The 24,392-nt window shown below is 40.1% G+C and overlaps 3 protein-coding genes across 3 annotated transcripts in view; 2 read left to right on the forward strand and 1 right to left on the reverse strand.

The window, feature by feature from the left end:
• Positions 1 to 10,363, forward strand: part of spidr (scaffold protein involved in DNA repair) — a 33,677-nt gene extending 23,314 nt beyond the window's left edge. Inside the window, exons 11-20 of the mRNA XM_067606049.1 lie at positions 1,009 to 1,167; positions 3,091 to 3,178; positions 4,398 to 4,538; positions 4,638 to 4,697; positions 5,240 to 5,438; positions 6,549 to 6,746; positions 8,035 to 8,128; positions 8,220 to 8,334; positions 9,134 to 9,190; positions 9,849 to 10,363. Coding sequence (XP_067462150.1) covers positions 1,009 to 1,167; positions 3,091 to 3,178; positions 4,398 to 4,538; positions 4,638 to 4,697; positions 5,240 to 5,438; positions 6,549 to 6,746; positions 8,035 to 8,128; positions 8,220 to 8,334; positions 9,134 to 9,190; positions 9,849 to 9,968 — 1,231 coding nt within the window. The 3' untranslated portion in view covers positions 9,969 to 10,363. The remainder of the gene's footprint in view (positions 1 to 1,008; positions 1,168 to 3,090; positions 3,179 to 4,397; positions 4,539 to 4,637; positions 4,698 to 5,239; positions 5,439 to 6,548; positions 6,747 to 8,034; positions 8,129 to 8,219; positions 8,335 to 9,133; positions 9,191 to 9,848) is intronic.
• A 105-nt stretch (positions 10,364 to 10,468) lies between these two features.
• cebpd (CCAAT enhancer binding protein delta) lies at positions 10,469 to 11,958 on the reverse strand. Its single transcript, XM_067606064.1, has one exon. The coding sequence runs from the start codon at positions 11,688 to 11,690 to the stop codon at positions 10,794 to 10,796; it is 897 nt and encodes a 298-aa protein (XP_067462165.1). The 5' UTR covers positions 11,691 to 11,958; the 3' UTR covers positions 10,469 to 10,793.
• A 2,425-nt stretch (positions 11,959 to 14,383) lies between these two features.
• mcm4 (minichromosome maintenance complex component 4) lies at positions 14,384 to 23,862 on the forward strand. Its single transcript, XM_067606048.1, has 17 exons — positions 14,384 to 14,492; positions 15,778 to 15,852; positions 16,027 to 16,185; positions 16,314 to 16,477; positions 16,593 to 16,694; positions 16,793 to 16,888; positions 17,008 to 17,103; positions 17,433 to 17,571; positions 17,735 to 17,955; positions 18,095 to 18,215; positions 19,122 to 19,381; positions 20,899 to 21,264; positions 21,380 to 21,507; positions 21,733 to 21,940; positions 22,062 to 22,290; positions 22,560 to 22,693; positions 23,183 to 23,862. The coding sequence occupies exons 2-17, from the start codon at positions 15,792 to 15,794 to the stop codon at positions 23,276 to 23,278; spliced, it is 2,580 nt and encodes an 859-aa protein (XP_067462149.1). The 5' UTR covers positions 14,384 to 14,492; positions 15,778 to 15,791; the 3' UTR covers positions 23,279 to 23,862.
• The last annotated feature ends 530 nt before the right edge of the window (positions 23,863 to 24,392 follow it).

A 24,392-nucleotide genomic window follows, 5' to 3' on the forward strand; every position in this document is an offset into this window, starting at 1 on the left:
CTGAATTTTTCTTCCTCCTCCTCCTCCTCCTCCTTCCTTAGCCGTTGCTTGTCTAACCAGGGGATATGAACTCTGCTGTTTACTCTCAGGGCTGTGTCTGGGCTTGACGGACTGAGATATTGGAGCCTATAGCAGTTCCAGCTCTCTGCTCACTGGGAGCAGCAGAGTGCAGGAATACACAACAGTTCACTGCTTCACAACTTTTTGTAGGCCAAAGGTCTTTTCTGTCAGCAGCAGCCAGTCAAACCAGCCACCGGCTTTAACACTTCCAAATGTCAGCACTATACCATAACTGTGTAATGTTACTGTGTCACTGGGAGCAGTGGTAGTTGAATTATGTGGATTTATTTTCCACTGCTGTGTTTCATCTCCATAAAAACTTCACTGTATATATTCCCCATGATTTTGTTTTTTTTAATCAGGGAATTAATCCGTGTCTATATTAAATATAAAAAATGAAAATAAATGATGCAACAATTTGTGTGAAAATCTGATTGTTAGCACAAAACCTGGTAGTTAAACCATTTATGTGTTTTATTGATTGATTGACTGATAATGCATATCCAGTAGGGTGCAGCTACAAGACGAAAGTAAAACAAAATACAAAAGCAAACTGCATACTGTAAGTAGTGTAAGTTCCTCCAAAAATGAATGAATGAATCCACTGACAAAAAAAAAAATCTCAACTGTCAACGTCCACTGTTTGGACTTGTTGTCCATGTTGACTTAAAGGTTAAAAGAGTCAATAACTCAACCTTCAAAGTCCTCAAGCAAAAACCGACAAATACCTTGAAGGTCGAAACGTTGCCTCGTTAAATTTTTGGGAGCTTGTTTGTAAATAACCTCTCCTTTTCCTTCACATAATGAAATATGCAGAACTTCTTTTGAAACATACAGGTATTCTCTGATGAAAATTTGGTGAAAAAGCAACTACATAAATTCAACATAAGGTGAAGATCAGCAAACTAGTCTCATTTTTTTCTCCATGTTTTTCCTCCCACCCTCCAGGCTTTGTGTGCTTGTCCAGGACAGCTACGGGATGTTCAGCGTGGTCCAGCTCCATCTCCTGTCCTGCAAAGACGACCTGCACCGGTACTGCCAGATGTGGCAGGGGAAGACCTGTGTGCTGAGAGGCATTAAAGTGGTGCAGCGGGTCACTCGAGAAAGGTGAGACCCTCCGAGCCCGGTTAGCTTTTGACCTGGTAAACTTCAACCTACGACCAACACTGATTACTTTGCTGTATTATATCTGTGATAGGGGTTAATTCTATATGCTAAGTTATCTTATCTGACTGCTTAGCCATCGGGGAAAACAGCCCTGGGTAAATGTCTGTGATAGCCAAGTCCTGATATGAAATGCCAGTAAAGCAGCCTCTGAGCTATCAAGCCTCAAACTAAACCATCACACGCATGTGGACGACACGCTTCCAATATTTAAAAACTGTTTTTTATCTTTCAACACTCTTCTCAAACATTATCGCCCACATTTACAGTACAACGAGAATTTAATGTTTGCAGCTCATTTAAACCTGATTATGTTGTCCTGCCACCAGTGCTACTTTGTTTACATGTAAAGTGATACTGGGGTGCACGCTCTCGAGTCCCTTGTGAGTTTCCATAGTCAGGATCCAAGATTAGAAGCAGTTAGAAGAACTGACATGGGAACATTTAGAGACCAGCTGGGGGGTATGTTTACATCTTTGGTATTTTCAATGCCACTGTAGCCTATAATGTTGTCTGTGGTCAGACTTTGATGGATGGGCTATCTTCTGTGCTCGAACATGGGCCGTCTTATTAGCTCAAGTGGAAAAACACATGAGGTTTGCTGGAGTTAAATCAGGCATTCATTTTTTCTCAGTTTCTTAGAAAGCATTTGGACTTCCAAGCATATTATAATTTGCTTTCTTCCTTTGAGTTAGATGAGAAGATCAATAGCTCTCACGACATGAGATCCGTATCAGTCTTGTCATCTAACTCTTAACTCTTAAGGTTGAACTATTCCTTTAACTATTTAATTCTTTGAGCTGGTTTTCTAAGCAAATGATCAGAAGCCACCCTGGCGCCTGTGCGATGTGTCAATATTGTCATAATGGGAAAGAGTTTTTTTTTTAAGGAAACTTATTCTTGGATGTGTGCCAATTATATAAAAAAAAGTTAGACCTGTAAACATTAATCCACACTTCAGATCTCTGAGCAACAATAAAGGGAAATATTTAAAGATCACCAGCTACCACAAACTATAGCTTTTTTTTTAAAGCTGTGAAACAAACGCAAGTCAACTTTTTTTGCAAAGCAAGTGTAGCTCAGTATCAGAATCACTGTTAGTTGAATGAGTCCTGTTAGTTTGTTGTTACTCATCCTTGAACAGGCCTCGCTGGACTTGAATGGGCTGCAGAACCGGTTCCAAACAAAGAAACCCCTTGATTACAGGCTGACTAACAGGTTGTTAACCACTGGCTGATATGACAGCACCCACATGGATGAATAAGTAACATTGACCGGCCGCCCTGAACTCAACAAGTACTCCTTAGAAAAGAGACAATGAATGTGAAGAGATTGATGTGTCCTGTCGGAGTTTTGATCCTCACTTCCAGTATCAGATTGACGTATGTGAAACATCAGGAAAACACAGGGAACATGAACAGATTTCAGTCTGTCATTAGTGAGATTTAGATCATGGTGAGAGAAGGCAAATGTCAAAAATCTGGCATTATAAATGAGGCCATTAAATGACTTAACGCGATTGGTTTTCTAAACCTTGTTATTTTTGCACCACAATCGTATCGTGATTTACATGGGGTGTGAACTGTTTTCCCACCCTTCAGTATCTCAAAACCTGCTTGTAAAAGCAGTTTTTTTTATGTGTATCTGATCTGCCAGCCCGAGCATGCTCTCTGTTAATTCTATGTGACATTAAAACAAGCTCTGTCTTAACAGATTCGTGTTTCAGTGGAAGTGAAACAGGCTGTGAAAGCTCCCTATCTTCCCACTGAAGTCCCTTATTCACAAGTTTCTCCTTCTCCCCCCTCTTCAGTGCCCCTCTCCTTACTCTCCTTTTTTTTTCTTTCTTTCTTTCTGTCTCACTCTCAGGCGCAGCAGGCTTTTCAGCTTGATAGACTGTCTCTGGCCCCCACTGATGCCTCTTAAAGATCATGGAAACACACCCAGCATGTCCTGTGTAAGTTCTCACCGATGCACAAATCATGCATTTTCACCAAATGAGGCCTTAGTTTGGGTCTGTAAAATCTGAATGTGCAAAATGGCTAAAAGCCCAAAGTGGAGACATCAAAGTTAGAGCTGAAACAATTTTAAAAGATTAGTCGATCTCAATCGACAACTACGTTGATAATCTATTAATTGTTCAACATTTATTGGCACCAACTTCTTAATTCTACTTTTCTGTGTTTTATATCATTGTAAAGTGAATATCTTTGGGATTTGGACCGTTGGTCGGACAAAACAAACAATTTGAGGATGTCATTTAGGCATTTTTCACTCATTTCAGACATTTTTCGGATCAAACTATTAGTCGGGAAAACAATTGATAATCAAATAGTTTACTTTGTCTCACAACACACCAGAAACTAAAGATATTCAGTTTACTGTTAGAGAAGAAAGAAAAGCAATTGAGAAGCTGAAACGAGGGAATATTTGGCATTTTTGTTTATCTAATTATTAATAGTTGCAGATATGAATCAATCAACTAATCATTTCAACTACATTAGGAATGTAAGTACATTCATTTGAACAGGAAACACTGTTTAGTTTTCTGCATTTGCGTTCATATCCAGCCTTTTTTGCAGTAAAACAGAAATGCACCATCGCTGCACATGTCCAGAGAATACGTCTAAAATGTTGAACTGATTCAAAAGTGCTGAAAATTATATTAAAGGAATAGTTCAACATTTTGCTTTGAATCATCAAGATGTAGATGAGAAGATCGATACCAGGAACAGATGCAACGTAGATGTGAGTTAGCTTACCTTAGCACAAAGACCGGAAACGGGGAAACAGGTAGCCCGGCTCTGTCCGAAAGCAAAACCTACCCATTGGCACCTCTAAAGCTCACCAGTTAACATTTTATATCTTGTTTGTGTAATTTGTACAAAAACTGAATTGTAAAAGTTGGGCGCAGTGACTTCCTAGGGTGTTGTTGTCACTGTGAGGTTGCCGGGCAACCAGCGGAAACTGCAGGAAGTCAGTGAACTTCCTGTGAATAAGCACATTTTCTAAAATGTCAAACTAGTCCTTTAAGTCTTTAATGATCTGATGAGGAAGAATGGCTTATTTTGAGGATAACTGATAGAAATTCAGGATTCAATACATTTTCTTTAACATGGAGAGTGTTCAAAAGTATCCTGTCTTTGTTTTTTTGTTGTTGTTGTTTTTTATTACAGGAGAGCCGTCCTCCATGTCCGGCTCCAAGTTTCTGCTACCTGCTGTCAGGTCAGGAGAGCTCAGTTGAACCCACTGAGGAGCAGGCTGTGTCCCCGCTCTACCTTCCCCCCACAGAACGAACCTTACGAGACGTGCTGCAGGTGAAAATGTTTGCACACAGAAATTTAAAAAATGTGCTTATCTTCAGTGGGTCATGTCATAAGCCTGTGGGTGCCATTAATCTTAAACTTTTTTTTCAGAGTGAGCTCAAAACCCATCGCTGCAGTTTTATTGCCACTGTCATATACAAGAGAATACAGGTACTTGTGTCTTTTTCTTTTTCTTATAGCACAAAAACACTGACTTAATTTTACTTTAGTCAGAAGAACAAAATAAACATTGTGTCTTCTGAAGCTCTTCAATCATCTTTTAGAGATCATTTGAACCAACAAACTGATAAGATTCAGCTTTGACGTAGAGACCAGCCTTCATATCGCTGGGTGTATGACAATCTGTGAGGCCCGGCTGTTCTTTACCATTGATTGGTGAAACCTTTAAACTTTGACCAAGATGAGATAGTAGATCAGAACAAAGTGGTGGACTTTGCCACATGCTCAACACCACGGAAACAGAGATACACTTGTGAATGCTTTTGCAGTCGTAAACCAGCATTGTCTGTAGCTTGCTGAATGAATAATCTCATCAAAGCCATTTCCAGGTGATTCTTAGACAGAGAAGTTAACATCTACGTCTAAATTTTGCATTCTAAGCTTTCGATATGTCGTGTTTCCTTTACATTAATGCTTTCTAGGTCACTGTGTGCTTGTTTCTAAGTAATTCTCAGTGTCTCTGTCTTCTTCAGAACTGTGATATAGGCCGAAGTGAGGTTTGGTTGGTGCTGACAGACCCTAGTCTTCAAGAAGAGCCACCTGAGAGGCCATGCAGGCGCACAGTGGCCCTGTGTGTGAACACTTCCTGTGTGCTTACTTCCTCTGTCCTCAAAGCGCTAAATTCCCCCGCTGCCTGTCGAATGTCATTCAGAGATGCCATCAAAGAACATGGTAGCGCTTTATTGTGACCTGTCATGCCATTCAAATCACTATCTCTGTATCTGTGGTTTTACCTTACAGGACTGAGTGCACAAGTCACCCAAACAGTGGTGAGAAGTAACAGTACATTAACTGACGCACTGCAGAAGTACTCAGCAAAATATACTTAAAGCTAATTTGAACTTCTTTATATACTGTTAGATAGTTTAAATTTAAATCTGAAAAGTAACCAGTAACTATAGCTGTCAGTTAAATATACTGTAAGAAAAAGTACAACATATATACTGTATCAAAGTGCAATGTTGAGGTACTTGTACTATACTTTCTGCTACTTTATACTTCTGTTCCACTACATTTCAGATGGAAATATTGCATTTTTTTTCCCCAGCTACAGCTACAGATAACGATTTTTCATACAAAACCTATAAGTTTCTATATTACAGTGCACAGCTAAAGATTAAACTAGTGACTCCCTTTTTTTTTTTAACTTGTGACATCCCACAAAAATCCTTATCATGTTTCATATTTGTATAAGCTGATAGCAGTTATACCACAGAGAGATTTCAAGCCCTCGAAACTTCTCAGATGGTTTCATCTGAGCTGAGGTCAAATAGGTCAAATTATCCAAGATTTAACAAAAACAAAAAAGATTAGAGAAAACTCCAAAATGAATAGAATAGAATAGAAATCTGTGTTGTAGAACTTTTTTTTTTTCCTCTTTTCTTCCTCATGAATCATCTCATGACCCATCAGATTTATCTTGTGTCCCTTTGGAGGGGCCCATCCCCAAGATACTTACCCAACAGTAAATAAAACTAGCACCATATGAACCAGCCACAACAGTGAAGTGCTACTTACACATTGATCCATCAATATTATTGATCTAATGTCGTGTATGATGATATATTAGTCATAGACAACATTTTTTGAGCACTACAGGATTTTGAATGAAGGATTTTTACTTGTAATGTGAGTATTTTTACACTGTTGTACTGGTACTTTTACTTCAGGATCTGAGATCTGCTTCCATCACTGCACCTTAACTTGTCTTCTGGTTTTGCAGATCAGCACAGTCAGTAGATTTCCTTTCGTAATACCATCTCTCAATTTCAAAACATCTAGGTGTCCTCCTGTGCGAGGAGCAGTCAGTCGTTGAGATGTGCTCTGACGTGCATCCTGAGGGCAGTCTCACATCCACAGCCAGGCCGCGGTCACTTTCACAGTCGCTGACCGATCCCCAGGCGCAGCCCCTGCCCCGACCTGTGAGACTGGATCCCGTGGGTCTGGAGATCACACCCAACTCCCTCTGCACTCTCACAGGTCAGTGTCCCCTTTCACTGAATCCTGTGGTTTTCATGCAGCTCGCTTCATCTGAACTGATTCCTCCTCCAACATGCCCCCACTGTGTTCTCTTCTCAGGGGAAGAAAACCGCTTGTTTTTTCATATATAGTTAACTGCTCCACAAAAGGCCTTGATGTGGCTTTAAAGCATTGCTTTCTGCTGTTTGTTAGTCAGTGTCCTCGGGCTGTCATTGTTTGGGACTGTATAAAATAAAAACACATGAAATTTTGTTGGATTTATGTCAATTCCCATGTCATTTTTTCAGTTAAATTAACATGCCTGCCCCACATAAGGCTTTAAATTTCAGATGAGGGTGGCATAATATGAAAATAAGTTACAGTCAGAAGGCACATACCAGCATTTCCACAAAACATGTATTGCACATACTGTCAGTGTAGACGTTTTTTTTAATATTTTAAAGCTTTTTGATGTTTTTAAACCCAGACAAAGCTCAAAGTCGAAGAGTTTTTGCATATAGATGAACTGCTTTACTGTTTTTTTTTGCTTCAGCAGCGACCAATAATCAGTTAAATATTGCTTTTTTCCTTCTTCGATTCTTTCCAATTATGTTAATGTGGTTTATTAGAAAAAAACAAGCTAAATCAGATAATAATCTGCATCTGTGTCACAGTTGCAGGCAAAGATCGTACTGTGAACCCTCTTGGTTCTGACCGCTCTGGCCATACATGTTTGGTCAGGTGGCTGGAAAAAAACAAACAAAACAAACATATTATCTTTTGCACTCATGCGTGAATAGTGTCATCTGGAAATTACCAGTGGAAAAAAGGCTCAGACCGGAATGTACGAGAACTTTTTATCAGTGTTAAATTCAGTATCTTATTTACGGTTCTGTGTTTGTGTTTGTGGGGCAGCTGCTCTTTTGGTTGTCAAGTGAGATGTTGTTCAGGCAGGGAGTATGTCTCTGCTGAATTTATCACTGCAATCTCAGATAAAAGTGAAAGTGATGTTTTTATCTCCAACACTCTGGTCCAAACATACACACACTTTGAAGCCTATGCGTAGATCATTTATCAGTGTTTCTTCTCGTTAGGCGTCACCGTTTTTCCTTTGGCATCCAACAGCTGAAAACAACAAGACATGTAAATAAAAATTAAGATGAAAGTTGAGCAGATGGTTGGTGGAGAGTAAAGCCATGATGAAAGGTACAGTGTGCATGGTTGCTCTCCAAAGGGTTTTTGTGTGTGTGTGTGTGTGTGTGTGTGCATGTGTTAATGTTGATTTTATTAGCTGTATTTCTCTCTGCAGGGGTGATAGTTGGCGTGGATGAGAACACAGCTTACTCCTGGCCGGCCTGCAACCACTGTGGAAGTGACAGTTTAGAAATGTTAGCTCACAGACCGTAAGTTTTGAAGATGAATCCAAATAACTTGATGTGAATCATCATGACGAAGCATAACTTAGGTTTTGTTTTATATATTTTCTTTTCATAGTCAGAACTTCCACTGTGTTTCTTGTAAGTCACTGGTGGACAAACCCGCCACAAGGATCCAACTGGAAGTCTTCCTGAGTTCCTCTTCAATAAGTGATTGCACTATAAAAGTTAAGGTGAGAACAAGATTGCATTTCAAAAACGTATTTTATGTTCCTTTTATGATGACTCAAACTTAAAAATACCAACTTTTTAGAGGGTTAATGAGATATGATTTCACTTTGTAACTGTAAGTGCACAAAACGGAAGCAGCAAGATCAAGTAGTTTGTAATATTAAGGTCTATAAAAAGCATAAGGTGACGTCTTTAAATGTCTTATTGTGTCCGACCAACACTCCAAGACCCCAAAGTAGTCTGTTTACTGGCATACGAGACTAATAAAACAAGCCAATATTCACATTTGAGAAGCTGGAACTAATTATTTGCTGAAAAAAATGATTGATGCAGTTATCAGATAGCTTGTCCTGCAACTGGCCAGGCTTTTTCAAACCCTCTTGACAGGCGAGTATCCTGTTCAAGTGTCTATCAGCAAGACATTGAATACATGTTCACAAAGCTCTCCTTTGTAGTCGACCGTGACACTTGTCGGTACAGAGAATGCAGTCAAACAGAAAGATAAAATTCATATTCAGCATGTTTATAGATAACAGAATTAAAATCATTTCACTTTAATTGCATCTGCATGATGGTTATTTTATAATGTAGAACCTGGTGTGACATTGTAATCAGGTAAATAAGTCAGCCAAACTGATAAAACTATCAGTATTCTTATCAGTCATGATATTTTAACCCCTGGGTCAATGGTGTTATTCAATAGCTGGCACAGTGCAGCATTGGGTTTAAATTTACAACATTAAGGTGATAGTTAAAAAGACATTAATTTTTCTGCACCTTTTTTTTTTTTCTTTCTGACAGCTGCAGCAAAAAACAATCATGTCCATCCTGAACACTGCGGCTCTGGAGGGCATCGAGGTAGCTTTGCTTTGACACACTGTTACATAACACTGGAAAATACCTGCCTCTCATTGAGCTGCACGGTGTATTGATTTTCTGTCAATACGTCCTGAAAACACAGTCGTCTGTTCATATCATAGTGATAAAAGCCTGTTCTGCAATGAACAAAATCCCCTGAGTCATGCTGACCAATGATACAGTTCAAGAAATTTGCTGCCAAAATACTCCACCGCCTCCCGCATTTAGTGATTATTTTTAACTTTGCATGTTGTTTGCACGCTGGACGTATTCAAATATAACCTCCGAGGGGCAGTGCTGATAATAAACATGCAAATACATTGTAATTTACCTTTTTGTATGCATTACATTACATTATGCATTTATTCTGCATTCCCAGGGGAATACAGAATTAACTTTTAGTTCACAAGAAATACTGCTGACCAATGAGAAGTGCAAAGGTCAGAGGCCTTAAGTGGCCTTCGGTATTTTTCCAACCTCAGCAACATCATCAGCTGGAAGAATGATGAATAGTACTTTCAGGACAGTGGAGGGGATTATTTCGAAGAAAAAAAAGATGAGTTGGCAGCCTAAACAGAAGTAAATACGGATATGTTAACAGGATTGTTTGTGGTTGCAGTGTGCAGGTGTGAGGTTTTTGATGCACCGTCTGTTTCAGTTCCCAGGTTACGATGTGGAGAATGTCCTGGGAAAAGAGGTGGGCCCCCTCGCAGTCTACGTCCGCGTCGTCACCAGGAAACCGGCTCTGTGGATCGGCCTGGAAGAAATCTGCCTGTGAGGCGTTCGGAGCTAATGATATCAATCCTCAGGCTTCAGCGTGGCTCCAAGGATCTGCACACTAGACCTTGGTTTGAGCCAGTTTAGTCTCCCGCCCCCTCTCTCAACCCCCCTTGAAGGCCTCCCTGACAGCTTGAAGTGAACAGGCTGCAAAGAGACAAGGTCTTGTTTGTGTTAATGATATGTGAGCCTGCGGACCAGGAGTTGACAGCCCAAGGGTAGACCAGTGGTATGCAGTCTGTCAGAACAGCTCACGTGGTTTCTTCAACTTGGGATGTGACTTGGCTGTAAACACTTTTTTTTTTTTTTTTTAAGTGGTCATCTACCTCTGTTTGTAAGATTTCTAACTGGTGCTTGAATCTGTGTCAATAAAAGGTGTTATTATTGCTGACTTTACTTTCAACTTCCTGTTGCACTTTCTCACTTCTTGTGAAAAATCCAGCTGTTAAACTAGGGCAAGCTATTTACATACAAAGACTACTCACAGACCAGGCAGTGGTGCACCTTTTAAAGCGATTTTTATTATATATTCCATAAACAAAAATGTTTCAAGGTTTCATACAAACTATATAAAAGATCATGCTCTGGCTCTTATACAAAGTTTGGAATTATAAAACATGTACCATATCATGTAAATGCAGTGGTAAAATAATTTAATACAGAGAAAATCCCACAAAAATATGGCAGCAACATCATATATTTTCCAGTGCCATTATGGTAAGCTTAAAATACATCTGGTACAGATGGTAAGACGAAATGTCTGTTGAGGTATGTCTCCTAAAAAAAAAGCTCAGTTCGTACAAGAAAAAAGTGACACATGAATTTGTCACCGGCTCTCTACACCCGTGGAGGAGCCCGGATAGGAGGAGTTGGGTATCTGCTTGAAGAAATCTCTGAGTCCGGTGAGCTCTCTGGTTAGCTGCTCGATAGTTTTGTGAAGCCTGTCGTTCTCTGAGGTCAGTTCAATCAGCTTCTGCTGCATCTCCAAGTTGCGCATCTTGGCTTTGTCCCTGCTTTTCCTCACGGCAATGTTATTCCTCTCTCGCCTCTGACGGTACTCAAAGCTGAACCTGTCCACCGCCTTTTTGCCCTTTTCCCTCCCCATCTTCCGCGGGGAGGATTTGGCCGAGCTGACAGCGGAGACAGGCTCCGGGGTTGTCGGGGGAGTCGGCTGCCCCGTGGGGAGGCTGACAGAGGTCTGGGCGCAGGTTTCAATCTGGGAAGGCAGGGATGAGGATATGTCGCTGTCACTCCAGTCGGACTCCTGCTTGATAGGCGCGCTGAACGCCCCCTTATCCAGCCCGCTGTCCGCTTTCCTCTCGGCGGTGTACGCGGCTGACAGCTGGTGCATGCTGCCGGGCAGCACCGCGGAGCTCGACATGTTGTAGAAATCCGCCTTCTCCTGCTTCACAGTGTTGAACAGGTCGAGGAAGAGCTCGTCGTTGCAGAGCTCCAGGTTTGGCACGGCTGTCATGGACTCGATGTACTGGCTGAAGTCGATGGCACTCTCGTCGTCGTACATGGCAGGGGCGGTGCTCAGCTCCACCATGGTGCCGTCCTCGCCCGATGCACCGCCACCGTCGTTCCTGTTGCCCGGCTTGCAGACCCCCTGTTGCGGTCCGCTTAGTTTTGCGCTCTCGTAGAAGTTAGCAGGCTCCATTGCCCAACTCATGCTGCATGGTGGAGACACGCAGTGAGAGTCCAGGCTGTATATGTCACACATGAACTCTGGTAACTTGTCCACGTGGTTTAGGAAGGAATTAAAAACTTGTTAAAATGTGACCAACAGGTGTGACAGCTCTGCACAAAAAAACACCCTGCAGCGGCTTTACTTTCTTAACAGGCGCCTTTAAAAAAAAAATTCTTCTTTGGCGTTTTTTTGGCGTTTTTTTTTTTTTTTTATCCCTGGGTATAGACTGTCAGGGTGCTGTCATTAGAAACACCAGTAAAACTCTTTTGACATGAGACTTCACCTCTCTGAAACGTTTCTAGTTTTCGCGGAGTGTTTTGTATCGTTCCCCCCGCTGACGTCACACGCACCTCCCTGTCACGAGCCAGTCAAGGCAAGGCGGGGGTCACGTGGTGTCTGTCAACTTCCCATTTGAGGAGAGGAGGGCGTGTTTGCTCCTCATGCCACCCACTTTTTTTTTTTTACTACGACTGTATGAATGGTTCAGAGTTGTTTACATACTGTACTGTAAGGCTCTGCGTGTTTGTGAGTACGTTTAATTAGTCGGACTATAAATGTCTGTCCCAAAAGTGGCACAATGTACAAAGAGTGTGTGATAAAAGTGTAACACTGGAGGGAAAACCGCCAAAACAAAGACGTACACCCTTTTTTTATTTTTATTTTTATTTTTTTAGGCTGCCATTAATCTTACAGACAGGCATTCATTATTTATAATCGCAACTATTATTATCACGATGTAAATCACGAGGTTATTTGACCTCTCAGGGTGGCTGAAAAGTACTGATTTTAAAAATATAGCTGATAAAAATATAATTGTTTATCTTTATCTCAACTTATTTATTTATTTGCACAGGTTAAAATCAAACAAATACATACAAACAACAAGAAAAAAATCAATGTGCAGGGTGAGGAAAAAGCCTATGAGATTTATTGATTATTTCTACCTATAAATATACAAGAAAATCAAACTATTAAGAAAAATAACAACAACAACAAAAATGATAAAACTAACATTAAAGCCGTTTTAAAAATCTGCTCTAAAGGACTTTAAGCACTGAGACATTTTAACCCACTGAGAAAAGTAGTTGCATAAATTTTGACCCCTGTATTTGATTGAAAATTGACTTCTGGTTGTCAAAAACTTTGGGAAGACGAAGATAAGACAGTTCGACTTGGCCAAGTTTACACATACAAGGGTTTTGCCTTCTCCTTACACAGAAAACAAATTTACAGACGGATACGAAACTGGACGTGCTGCTGAACAAATACAACAACTTAAACAAACTTAAACATATAGTTATTATACACAGGAAAGAGCAGGACAACAAAATACAGGTCAGGTTGTGGTTCAGGTAGTTTCAATAAAGCTAGAATAAATATAAGTTACTTATAGCTGTGGTTGTATGTGCATAAAGTATTTGTACATTATATATATAGTCTGCTTAGACTTACACATGACAGTGAAATATGTATGTTTGCATTACGAAACCCTTTAATTACTCTCATCACTGGTTATTAACATCAATACAGTCATATTTGATTACAGATTTATATCAATTCAGCGTAAAACTAAAAAAAAGCAAATAAATTCACACCCAATGTGCCAATTATTAGTTTAAATTTAAATTTTCTCATTTCAGTGCGCTGGATACAGTTTACAGTGTGACATTAGGAGGCAGAGAAATGAATTAAAGGTGGCTGATAAGCTTCTATTAGTGATGTATAGCATTTCTGCTGTTTATCTTATCTTATAAATGTTATCTTTTAAAACACCACCTTAACTGACACACATGTACTTACACTTCTCGGAAATGTTCCTATGTTTTTTTCCCCCCTCTTCAGGAAGTGTGCTGTAATTTTCCTTCCTCATGGTCCTTTCTCACATGTAAAGTGCGCCACGTGGTGGTCAATGTAAAAACGTCAATTCAGAGCTTACTTTTCCTTCAGCTGGCCATTTTGCAGAAATGAGGAACACTTACTCTTTAAACTTTCTTATTCTGCCCACTTTTAGTGAGATATTTCCCCAGTTGTCTTCACTACTGTCTCTAAACATCGTTTTGCATTGTTGGAAAATTTTTGATAGATTTCGCCATCAAACCTTTGTGTTTTCTTAGAAAATTCTATATACATATGAGTCAAGAATAATTAAATACAAGCCAAATAGTTCTTGATAGTCCTCAAAAGTTGTTTTCAATTCTTTAAATAAGGTGTATCACGATAGAAAGTATCCAAAACATTCCTAATTTTAGATAAAATTATATACACTACAAAGTAATATACATGCATATGTATACTTTTTGTATTGTACTGCAATTATAAAACTCGCTGAGGTATTTTATTTATTTTTTATACACTTGTTTATTTCTATATGCAGCCTAAATGTTTTATTTTTTATTTCCAGACATCAGTTATTTAGATATTTATGTATATTTATGTTTTTCTGGTGCTGTAATGTTTGTATTTTTTTTTAAACTTTGTCAATAAAGATAAAGTGGGGGGAAAAAATCACTTGGACCAAACCAAATCAGCTCAGGGTATCAAACATCATAAAGAGACGTGCAGGTTCTGTAGTTCGTGTGTTGAATTTCATGTCGAAGAAAACGTGTATTTTCAGATGTGATTTAAACTATTTACTCCGTACTAAGACATTTTATCATCTTCAGTTAAAGTCGCAAGATGTAAAAGTCAGCACAAACCCCCCCACTAAAGCGAAGATATCGGCCGGAAAGAAAGGAACGATCCTGGCCTCCGATTGGTCCAAACTTCCCCGCGAAAATTACGTCACTCGCAGTTTCGCGCCAGATCTGCAGCAGTCGGACGCACACGCAAGAAGAGGTAAGAACAGACTTCTTTTTGTTAGTTTATCTTTGATTAATCCGTTCATTAAATGAAGTTTAGCCTGCCAGAGTCTCGTTTGTTAAACATGTTTAATGCGCATGAACGTGTTATTTTATTGACATGCTCATTTTTACATGTAAATCAGGCCAAACAGTCCCAGTAAGTTTCAGGTTATTGTTTCCTGTGCAGCCACATGTCAAATGGTGGAAACTTAACTGCAAACCTACTGAAATCTTATAGTAAAAGTCGGAAAACAGACACTTAAAGCACTTAAAATTAAACCCACAATATTTAAGAGCATATTGTGGAGTATAATCGAAAACATTAAAGCTTCATTCTGGAGAATCTGATGTTAACTTATTGGTGCATAAACATGTAAAGAAAAGCAGTTGGCTGATGTGATATAAGTGATATAAACTATGTTATATGTAAGTGATCTTAAATAACATATAAGTGACATAAGTAGATTAAACTAATATGATATTGTGAGTTTATGGCATGTTTTGCACTGTATGTTTGCATGTGTCATGTCGAGTTTTGTCATATAAATGTGATAAAATGAGTGAAAAGAGTGGAGGAATTTATCACAAAATGAAAATATTAATCCACAGTGCAAGTAAACTGTCTTTTTAACAGCTGGTATCAAAGCCCACAACACATCAGCATCATCGGCATCATGCAAATGAAAAGTGCAACGTAGTGACGTAGGAAAGTGGAGGTTGAGCAAAAAAGGAGTTAGTTGGCCTTTACAAGATTTCCAGACTTCACCCAGCTAATTTTTTATGTAGGAAGTTTGATATAAATAATACAATACAAACATATGAATCCACTTACATGATCACCTAAAACCATTAAGTAATAACAATAGTCTGTTAACACATTAAGTGCAATTACAAATCAGCTCAGTTAAGTTCCAGTATTTTCATGGAAGTATGCAACAGAATTACACGGATGACAAGAAAAGGTTGATAAAACTCTCCGGCAATCATCACTACATCAATGTAAAATTTCCCACAGACTCCTAGATCTACCTCCAACACTAAGCCCCTTATAAAATTTTGTGGCAACACACACATCAAAATCTTATTAAAAGCTGATACTTTTGTCCCTTCTGACCTCCCATAGGAAAAAAAAGCACAACCAAACATGTTTTATCCTTCTTTCCGAGTTCAGTTGCCAGGATGTAGAAATCTTACCACCAGGTGTCAGACTTAGGACAGCATTTGAATATTTGATAAGTTTAATACTAAGGTTAATCCATTTTAATCTGTTTAATTTGTAGATATTGCATCAACAATGTCTTCCCCAACATCAACTCCTGGACGCAAACGTGGAAGGAATACCAATCCACCCACACGTGAGTTCAATTTTTAAAATCTTTTCCTGTGGCTTAAATGAAATTAAACCTTTTGCTAAACACTTCTTGAGTTTCAGCTGCAGCGTCACTGAGATGTCATGTGACTATAGGTTGAGACTCCGTCTTTTTGTGTTTACTGACGCCGACTTCTCTTCTTGTCATGTTTAACATCAGCCAGCAGTGAAGGCCCCACCTCGCCTCCTTCGCAGCGGCGCAGAGGTCAGGACTCGTCCAACGGGGACCTGATGCCCATGCCCACCTCCCCGGCCACTGACATGCTCAGTCCATCAGCGCCGCAGGACACTTCTCTGTTCTCCAGCCCGAGACCATCAGGTAGTAAAGACCACACGTGTGTCCAGTTTGAGGCATTTTAGCGTTTCTCAACAGGAAATGTGGGTATAATATTTTTTGTGACACACTTGATGACCCGTGTGATATAAACGTCTGTCTCTCTTTAACAGTTCAACCCAATGAAGTTGACATGAGCTCCCCTCTGATGTACGGGACCCCCAGCTCCAGAGTTGAGGGGACCCCGCGTAGTGGCGTACGTGGTACACCTGCCAGACAGCGTCCTGATCTGGGCTCAGTCAGGAAGGCTCCCCAAGTTGATCTCCACTCTGAGCCGGTCAGTGGAGGAGGGGTCGAGAATATTTGAACAATTATCCATGCTGTGTTGATCGTGCCTAAATGACGATGAGAGACTCAATAGCTAACACTGTTCTTCACTGGTCTTCCTCCAGCCGAGTGCCGACGGCGCAGTCGCCAGCGAGCAAAATGCAGGTCAGAGACTCGTAATCTGGGGGACTGATGTCAACGTCGGGACCTGCAAGGAGAAGTTTCAGGTACGAAAGAACAAAACTCTTCAGCTGTTCCAATAGAAACCTCTATTCTTAGTCCATAAGAGTTATTGTTTACATCTTTTGTGTCACTTTGCTTGCAGAGGTTCCTGCAGAGATTCATCGACCCAACATCCACTGAAGATGAGAATGCTGGTCTGGACCTGAACGAGCCTTTATACATGCAGAAGCTGGAAGAGGTACTGTAGTGTACTCAGTTGTATCTGTTTACTATGTTGTGCTTTCAAGAATTGAGTCTTAACATCAAAGGAAATCTCTGTTTTAAACATTAATTTTACTTTTTTTTTTTGTCCCACAGATCAGTGTTGTTGGTGATCCAGTGCTGAATGTGAACTGCCTCCATGTTCAGGCCTTTGATGCAGAACTTTACAGGCAGCTCATCTGCTACCCACAGGTATAGTTCCTTTATTTCATATTCAGTTTGAACAGTTTTATTTATTACTTTTTTGTGAGGAGGGGGATTTTTGCCTGAGTTGGACAGTAGAGAGGTGATAGCATCAGCTTGGATGCCATCAATTCTATTCCAAAGTGTTTCCTGCACCATATTTGCACACATTTTACTAGATTATACATTAAAGTGGAAGAGAAACTGACTACATCTTACTTATCGGATGTAGGGATTTGTTTTCAGGCATCGGATTAGTTTTAATTTCAATGATACTTAATGTTTCTCATAGCTGTGTGTCAGCATATTGATATAAATGTTACATGTTCCTTCGGCAGGAAGTCATCCCGACCTTCGACATGGCAGTGAACGAGCTTTTCTTTGAGCGTTTCCCCGACTCCATCCTGGAGTTCCAGATCCAAGTCCGCCCCTACAACGCCCTGAAAACCAGAAACATGAGGACCCTGAACCCAGAAGGTGTGTGTGGATTCATGAGCCATGTCACCGGATACCGTTTCAAACATATTTTTATCCCATATTTCACGTGGGATTTTTGTGAACATTGTTTCTCGGTTTGATAAAATGTGAGGTATCGGCTTCAGGGTAAAGCTTCTGTGTGCCTTATGTCTTGCCTCCGCAGACATCGATCAGCTGATCACCATCAGCGGCATGGTGATCCGCACCTCGCAGCTCATCCCCGAGATGCAGGAGGCTTTCTTCCAGTGCCAGGTGTGCGCCTTCAGCACCCGTGTGGAAGTGGATCGCGGCCGCATCGCTGAGCCGGCTGTTTGCCGCCACTGCAACACCACCCACAGCCTGGCGCTCATTCACAATCGCTCCGTCTTTTCAGACAAACAGATGGTGAGAGTCTGATGGGGTTGGTTAATGGGGCAGATTGCTTACAGTAAATGACACCTAGTCTCGGAATATGTTAAGTAATAATTAGTGATGTGTCGCTGTTGAGGTCATGACATCTGTTCTTTTTATTGATCTTCCACAGGTCAAAATTCAGGAGTCTCCTGAAGACATGCCCGCCGGTCAGACTCCTCACACAACTGTTGTCTATGCTCACAATGACCTGGTGGATAAAGTGCAGCCAGGAGACAGAATAAACATCACCGGTAAGATAAATATTTACAGTTAGGGCTGCAACTAAGGATAATAATATAATATAGAATAATATAGATAATAATTTAATCTGCTGATTATTTTCTTAATTGTTTAACTATAAAATGTCAGGAAGTAGTGAAAATTGACATTCTCAGAGCCCAAAGTGTCTATAAATAGCTGGTTTTGTCCAACCAATAGTCCAGAAACATTCAGTATATAATTAATATAAAGCAGAGAAAGCATTCTCATATTTAAGCGAGGAACCGGGGAATTGATGCAAATGATTAGTTGATTACTTGAATAGTTGCTGATAAACTTTCTGATAAGACTTAGCTGTTTCAGCTCTAATTTAATCCATAAAATGTGGTTTAAAAACCCAAGCTGTCTTATTTCTTTAAGCTTGCAACTATAGATTATTCTCATTATCAATTTAATCTGATTTATTTTCTCGATTATTTGTGTGGTCTGTAAAATGTCAGCCAATTGTGACAAACACAACTTTTCAGAGCTCCAGATGACTTCTCAAAATATCTTGTTTCCTCCGACCAACAGCCCAAAACCAAAAGATAATCAATTTATTATCACAGAAGGGTATGAAAACCAGAAATATTCACGTTTTGGAAGCTGGAATCAGTGGATTGTTTTTGCTGTTTTTGCTCAAAAAATGCTTGAACAAGTCTTCACTTACATTATTTTGTCTAATTGTTGCAGTCAAACAGACCAAAAATTCCAAAATGTTCATTTTACAATGATAGAAAACAGAAAAGCTCCAAATTCTCACATTTGAGAAGTAAAAACCAGCAAATGTTTGGCATTTAATTGATATCGTCACTGTGGCTCTTACAAGGCCAGTTAGATCAGTCCAGTTTTCACTCTTCCACACGAACATCCTAACAGCTTCCCAAATGTCCCTGCAGGTATCTACAGAGCGGTCCCCATGCGTTTGAACCCACGTCAGAGCAACGTGAAGTCTGTGTACAAAACACACATAGACGCCATCCACTTCCGCAAGACCGACGAGAAGAGGCTGCACGGTTTGGACGAGGAGGCCGAACAGAAGCTCTTCACTGAAGACCGCGTGCAGACCCTGAAGGAGCTGGCAGCCAAACCGGACGTCTATGAACGTCTCTCCTCCGCCCTGGCACCGAGTATCTACGAACACGAGGACATCAAGAAGGTGTGTGTGTGTGTGTGTGAAAATAGAGGCGAGCTAAAGTATTGAGGGTGTTTACGTGCGAGTGATCAGTTCAGTTAGAAACACAGATTTTTGTTCTGTTATCACATTTAACGTCCAACGAGCAGTTTGAAAGAAGCTTAAAGAAACCAAAGCAAACCATTCATTTCTAAATTTGTGGATTTTTAAAAAAAAATCAGATGAACTGAAGTATTAAGTGTTGCATTATGGATTGAGGAAAGTCTCCCACTTAAACTGGGTCCATTGGATTAGCTGGAAATATTTTGTCACCAAAGCTGAAACGAGGTGTTTTTTTTCATAGCATATCAAAAGTTGATGTTTTGGAGATGGTTTTCCAAGGACAGCCATTCACAGGTGCAATTAATCACTTTGATGACTCATTTCCATGAAGGTGTGCTAGTTTTATCACCCTGGTTATCGTACATAATGGCTTACTTGGACGAACGTCATCGGAGCCATAATTATTAGTCACACCGTTGTGTCTAAGTCCAAAGGTTCAGCATAAAGTTCTGATCACACCACAAAGTGACATCCGTTTACTTCCTCCTGGTATATTGTTCACTATTATGCACCGTTTCCTTCAATAAAAAATGATTGAAGAGGGAACGTCGAGTTAATGATCTTGCTAATGGTCAGTTAGGTTTCCTTTTCAAACGAACTGAATTATCTGCAGGATTTCGTCGTTTTGAAACTAGTCGCTAACCAGGTGTATACACAAAAGAAGATAATGAGATAAAGGTGTTAACATAAGTACAATGATGTATCACACGAATCAAAGCTACTTCGTTATGACAGAATCAAATTTCATGATTTCAGTGAACAGAAAACCATTTTTCAGGCAGGATTAATGTCCACTACATCAATAACTTAAGAATAATAACAACAGACATTACACTGAGTTTCATACGTTTTAATATCTGTAATTTGACATTATTTAGGATATATGATGCATCTGTTTCCCCAAAACAAATCCAGGGAAATGCAGCACTTCATTGATTTAAAAAAAAAAAACAAACAAACAAAGAATCACCTCATGTCTCAGATCATTTTTATTAATTTAATTTTCAACTAGCAGCCTTTTAAAACGGCTGATAAGATTCAGCAGGAAGCCTTCATCAGAACTTATATGACAGCAGTGAGCTCTTTGTGCAATCAACAGGAAAAATTGCTGCACCTGTATATGTGAGAACATCCACAAGTCGAAAAACACAAAGAAATAAAAATTAGAATAACAACTTAAATAATTAAAATAAAAAGGGAAAAGCTTGTGGTGGAAGTCCTTTTTGTTTATCTCACTTGGTTTGAATTATTAAATAAGTTCATTAAACTATTCTGCAACCATTTTACAAACAGGAAAACATCACACTGAAGCCTTACATGATATTATAATAACCCTCTCTAGTGTCGTCACAGTATTGATATTCTAACTATATAAAAAAACCTCTTAGATGTGTAACGACGACACTTGTTTGAGTGCTTAGTCTCTTCTCTTGTTTCAGGGCATCCTGCTGCAGCTGTTCGGCGGCACTCGCAAAGACTTCAGTCAAACCGGCCGTGGCAACTTCCGCGCCGAGGTGAACATCCTGCTCTGCGGAGACCCCGGCACCAGCAAGTCACAGCTGCTGCAGTACGTGTACAACCTGGTGCCCCGCGGCCAGTACACGTCAGGAAAGGGTTCCAGCGCCGTTGGTCTCACCGCCTACGTGATGAAGGACCCGGAGACCCGGCAGCTGGTCCTGCAGACCGGAGCTCTGGTGCTGAGCGATAACGGCATCTGCTGCATCGACGAGTTTGACAAGATGAGCGACAACACGCGCTCGGTGCTGCACGAGGTCATGGAGCAGCAGACTCTCTCCATCGCCAAGGTGTGTTTGATGAATTTGATATTTAGAGGTTTTTGGATAGAAGGGCTGGAAACTCATGAGGAGGAAATAACAAGATAATTTTTCTCACTCTGTTTCTGTTCTTTTACGTCTGCAGGCTGGAATCATTTGCCAGCTGAACGCCCGCACTGCTGTGTTGGCCGCCGCCAACCCCATTGAATCTCAGTGGAACCCCAAAAAGACCACGATTGAGAACATTCAGCTGCCTCACACGCTGCTGTCCAGGTTAATACAATCAATCAGCTCAGTCACACTCGAACAACTGATAGAAAATGATTTCTGCAACCTTGATCGTAGTTAAAAACGTTGCTAAATAGGCGGGTTGACGTTTAGCTCATTAATCAGCTACAAATGAGCTTCAAAATAAAACGAGGAACAACCTTAATGTCAATGGTTTTCTCAGTTGTCATGTTACACCCTTTGAACATAAAAAATTTTGTGCTCTGTCAGATTTGACCTGATCTTCCTGATGCTGGACCCCCAAGACGAGGCTTACGATCGCAGACTGGCCCACCACTTGGTGTCGCTTTACTACCAGAGTGAGGAGCAGATAGAGGAGGAGTTCCTCGACATGGCTGTGTTGAAGGACTACATCGCATACGCACGCACGTACATAAACCCGAGACTGAGCGAGGAAGCCAGCCAGGCACTGATCGAGGTTCGTTTTCTCTACAAATTTCCATAATTTCTAAACATTTTCTTGAAAAGTTTCAGCCAGTTTTGGCTAATAATTCACCTGTTTGGATTCAGAGTTTACCTTTGTGCATGTTGGTCCTCAGGCCTACGTTGACATGAGGAAGATCGGCAGTGGCAGGGGGATGGTGTCCGCCTACCCCAGACAGCTGGAGTCCCTGATCCGCTTGGCAGAGGCCCACGCCAAGGTGCGTTTCTCTGAAAAGGTGGAGACCATCGACGTGGAGGAGGCCAAGCGGCTACACCGAGAGGCCCTCAAACAGTCGGCCACCGACCCCAGGACGGGATTTGTCGACATCTCTATTCTCACAACAGGTATGTTGGAGAGAATATTGAATTGCTTTTGGATGTATTTTGAGAACGTTTTTAAAGCCGTCATGATATTCTGAGATTATTCTAAGATTAATAGTAAACATATCAACCCAAAGTCTTATTAGTATCAACTCCAACTGACTTAAAAACGTTTACTTTCAGCCTTCACTGCTGCTTTGTGGTCGATCATGTTTTGCTCATATTTTAAGTGAATCAGCACGCAAGCTACAAAAGGAAGCAGCGTATTTCATTATATTGTTTTCTGATTGCAGGTATGAGCGCCACCGCCCGCAAGCGTAAGGAGGACATCGCTCAGGCCCTGAAGAAACTGATCCAGGCTAAAGGAAAGACACCTGCCATGAAATACCAGCAGCTGCTTGATGACCTCAGAGGACAGTCTGAGACGGTAAATATGTCATTTTGCCTTTCATTGTATAGCTTTATTAGTTTCTTACAGAGTTAAATCAATGCAGGAAACTTCATTTTGATCTTTCTATTATAACTTCAGAGCTGTGAGAACTTAAGAGACTTGAGATCTTTTAATTTCTGGTGTATGACAGTGATGTAAGATACAGTAATGCTCCATTAAATCTCAGCTAGCCGGTTTAGAACTGTAAAAGTGCAGCGGGAATACAATCTTCAGTCATTTTGACATTTGTGAAGTGAAGTTTTTGTGGTTCCGTGAGTAGTAAATGGAAGATGAAAGGTTGCCGTCCAACATAACTTCACTTCAATATTAATAATAAAATTAAAGTCATCCGAGTAGAAGAAAAAGCTACGAAAGTATTTGTAGTTACATTTTACACAAAGTAACTTTTCAAAACTTAGACATTGTCCATTTTTTTAAATCAACAGTTCCTGTAATAACTTTTGTCCCTGTCGCTCTTTTCTCCAGGCGATCACTAAGGAGCTGTTTGACGAGGCGCTGCGGGCTCTGGCTGATGAGGATTATTTGACAGTCACTGGAAAGACTGTTCGTCTCCTCGCCTAAGGCGCACCCTGCAATTATGTACAGTCCTTAATTTTAAATCGTATCCTGTGTTGACATCTTTCTTGTGCTGTAAAAAAAAAAAAAAGAAAAGAAAAAGAAATGGTGTAATGAAACCACCATATGTGTTTCGAACGTCTCAGATGTTTGAAAATCCCTGGACTTTGGAAACATGATTCAGATTTACCAGATGAGTCATGATTCAGACTTTGGTGTCTTGTTAAAGAAAAGAAAAAAAAGAAGAAGAAGAAACCGAAACACAAATTTCCTGGTAATAATGAGCTAATATTTAAAAGCGCTTGTATCTCATTTGTTACCTGATTTCACGTAATGCTCTTGCTGTTTTTGTGCTCTGTTGGTAAAAAGCTCAATGTATTCAACACTTTGTCCTTCTTTTCAACTTGTACATTGTAATGACTGAGTGTTAACGTTTGTTTCTTTGTTGGTTTCTTTCGGGACAAATGTTAAAGCAAGCTTGAGACATAGAGGATGTTCATTTTGTATTATTTAGAGTCTACTTTTGACTTGTTGTAGCTTGTGTTTACTGTCTGTTTATAGGAGGAGAATAAAATGTTGCTCACTGAAAACGCTTGTAAAGTTATTTATTTATTTATTTGTCCTCAGTAGTTGTAGCTTAACAAGAAACTCATGTTTTGTTGTTTACATCCTGCAGGGCGGCCAAAGTTTATAGGTTTAATTATCTTAAAATGTCGGCTTTCATACACGACGGAAGCGAGATACTGAATCTTGAGACTCGCAATCATGGAAGAAAACATCTAAAATTGTTTTTATAAAATTTTTGAGGCCTCAGTTGGTAAAACTGGTTTCTTACAAAAAAGAAGCCACAGATCATGTCCTCAGTAGTGTTTTTGGGACATGAAGATGAACATTCATATTGCAGATGATGGCTTTTATGCAGATAATATTTTAGACATGATATTTTAATATTTTACTGTTTTAGCCTAAATAATGTTTTTGACATGTGACGAGCAATGTCTTGTGATCCATCGTTGCAGGTTGTATTATGTCTTTGGCTTCTCAGAAGACACAGGTCATGTGCTCGGTAATATTTCTGGGAATTTGGAGCTTTTAAAGACCACGCTCTACAATTACACAT

Source organism: Thunnus thynnus, chromosome 12 (assembly GCF_963924715.1).
Source record: "Thunnus thynnus chromosome 12, fThuThy2.1, whole genome shotgun sequence".
Taxonomy (NCBI): domain Eukaryota; kingdom Metazoa; phylum Chordata; class Actinopteri; order Scombriformes; family Scombridae; genus Thunnus; species Thunnus thynnus.

What these genes read in the sequence shown, in the direction of transcription:
- cebpd (XM_067606064.1), bottom strand. Translation starts at nt 11,690, where the DNA reads ATGTGTGACATATACAGCCTGGACTCTCACTGCGTGTCTCCACCATGC.
- mcm4 (XM_067606048.1), top strand. Translation starts at nt 15,792, where the DNA reads ATGTCTTCCCCAACATCAACTCCTGGACGCAAACGTGGAAGGAATACC. An exon ending in CTCCAGCCCGAGACCATCAG is followed by an intron (nt 16,186 to 16,313) that starts GTAGTAAAGACC and finishes TCTCTTTAACAG; the next exon opens with TTCAACCCAATGAAGTTGAC. An exon ending in TTGATCTCCACTCTGAGCCG is followed by an intron (nt 16,478 to 16,592) that starts GTCAGTGGAGGA and finishes GTCTTCCTCCAG; the next exon opens with CCGAGTGCCGACGGCGCAGT.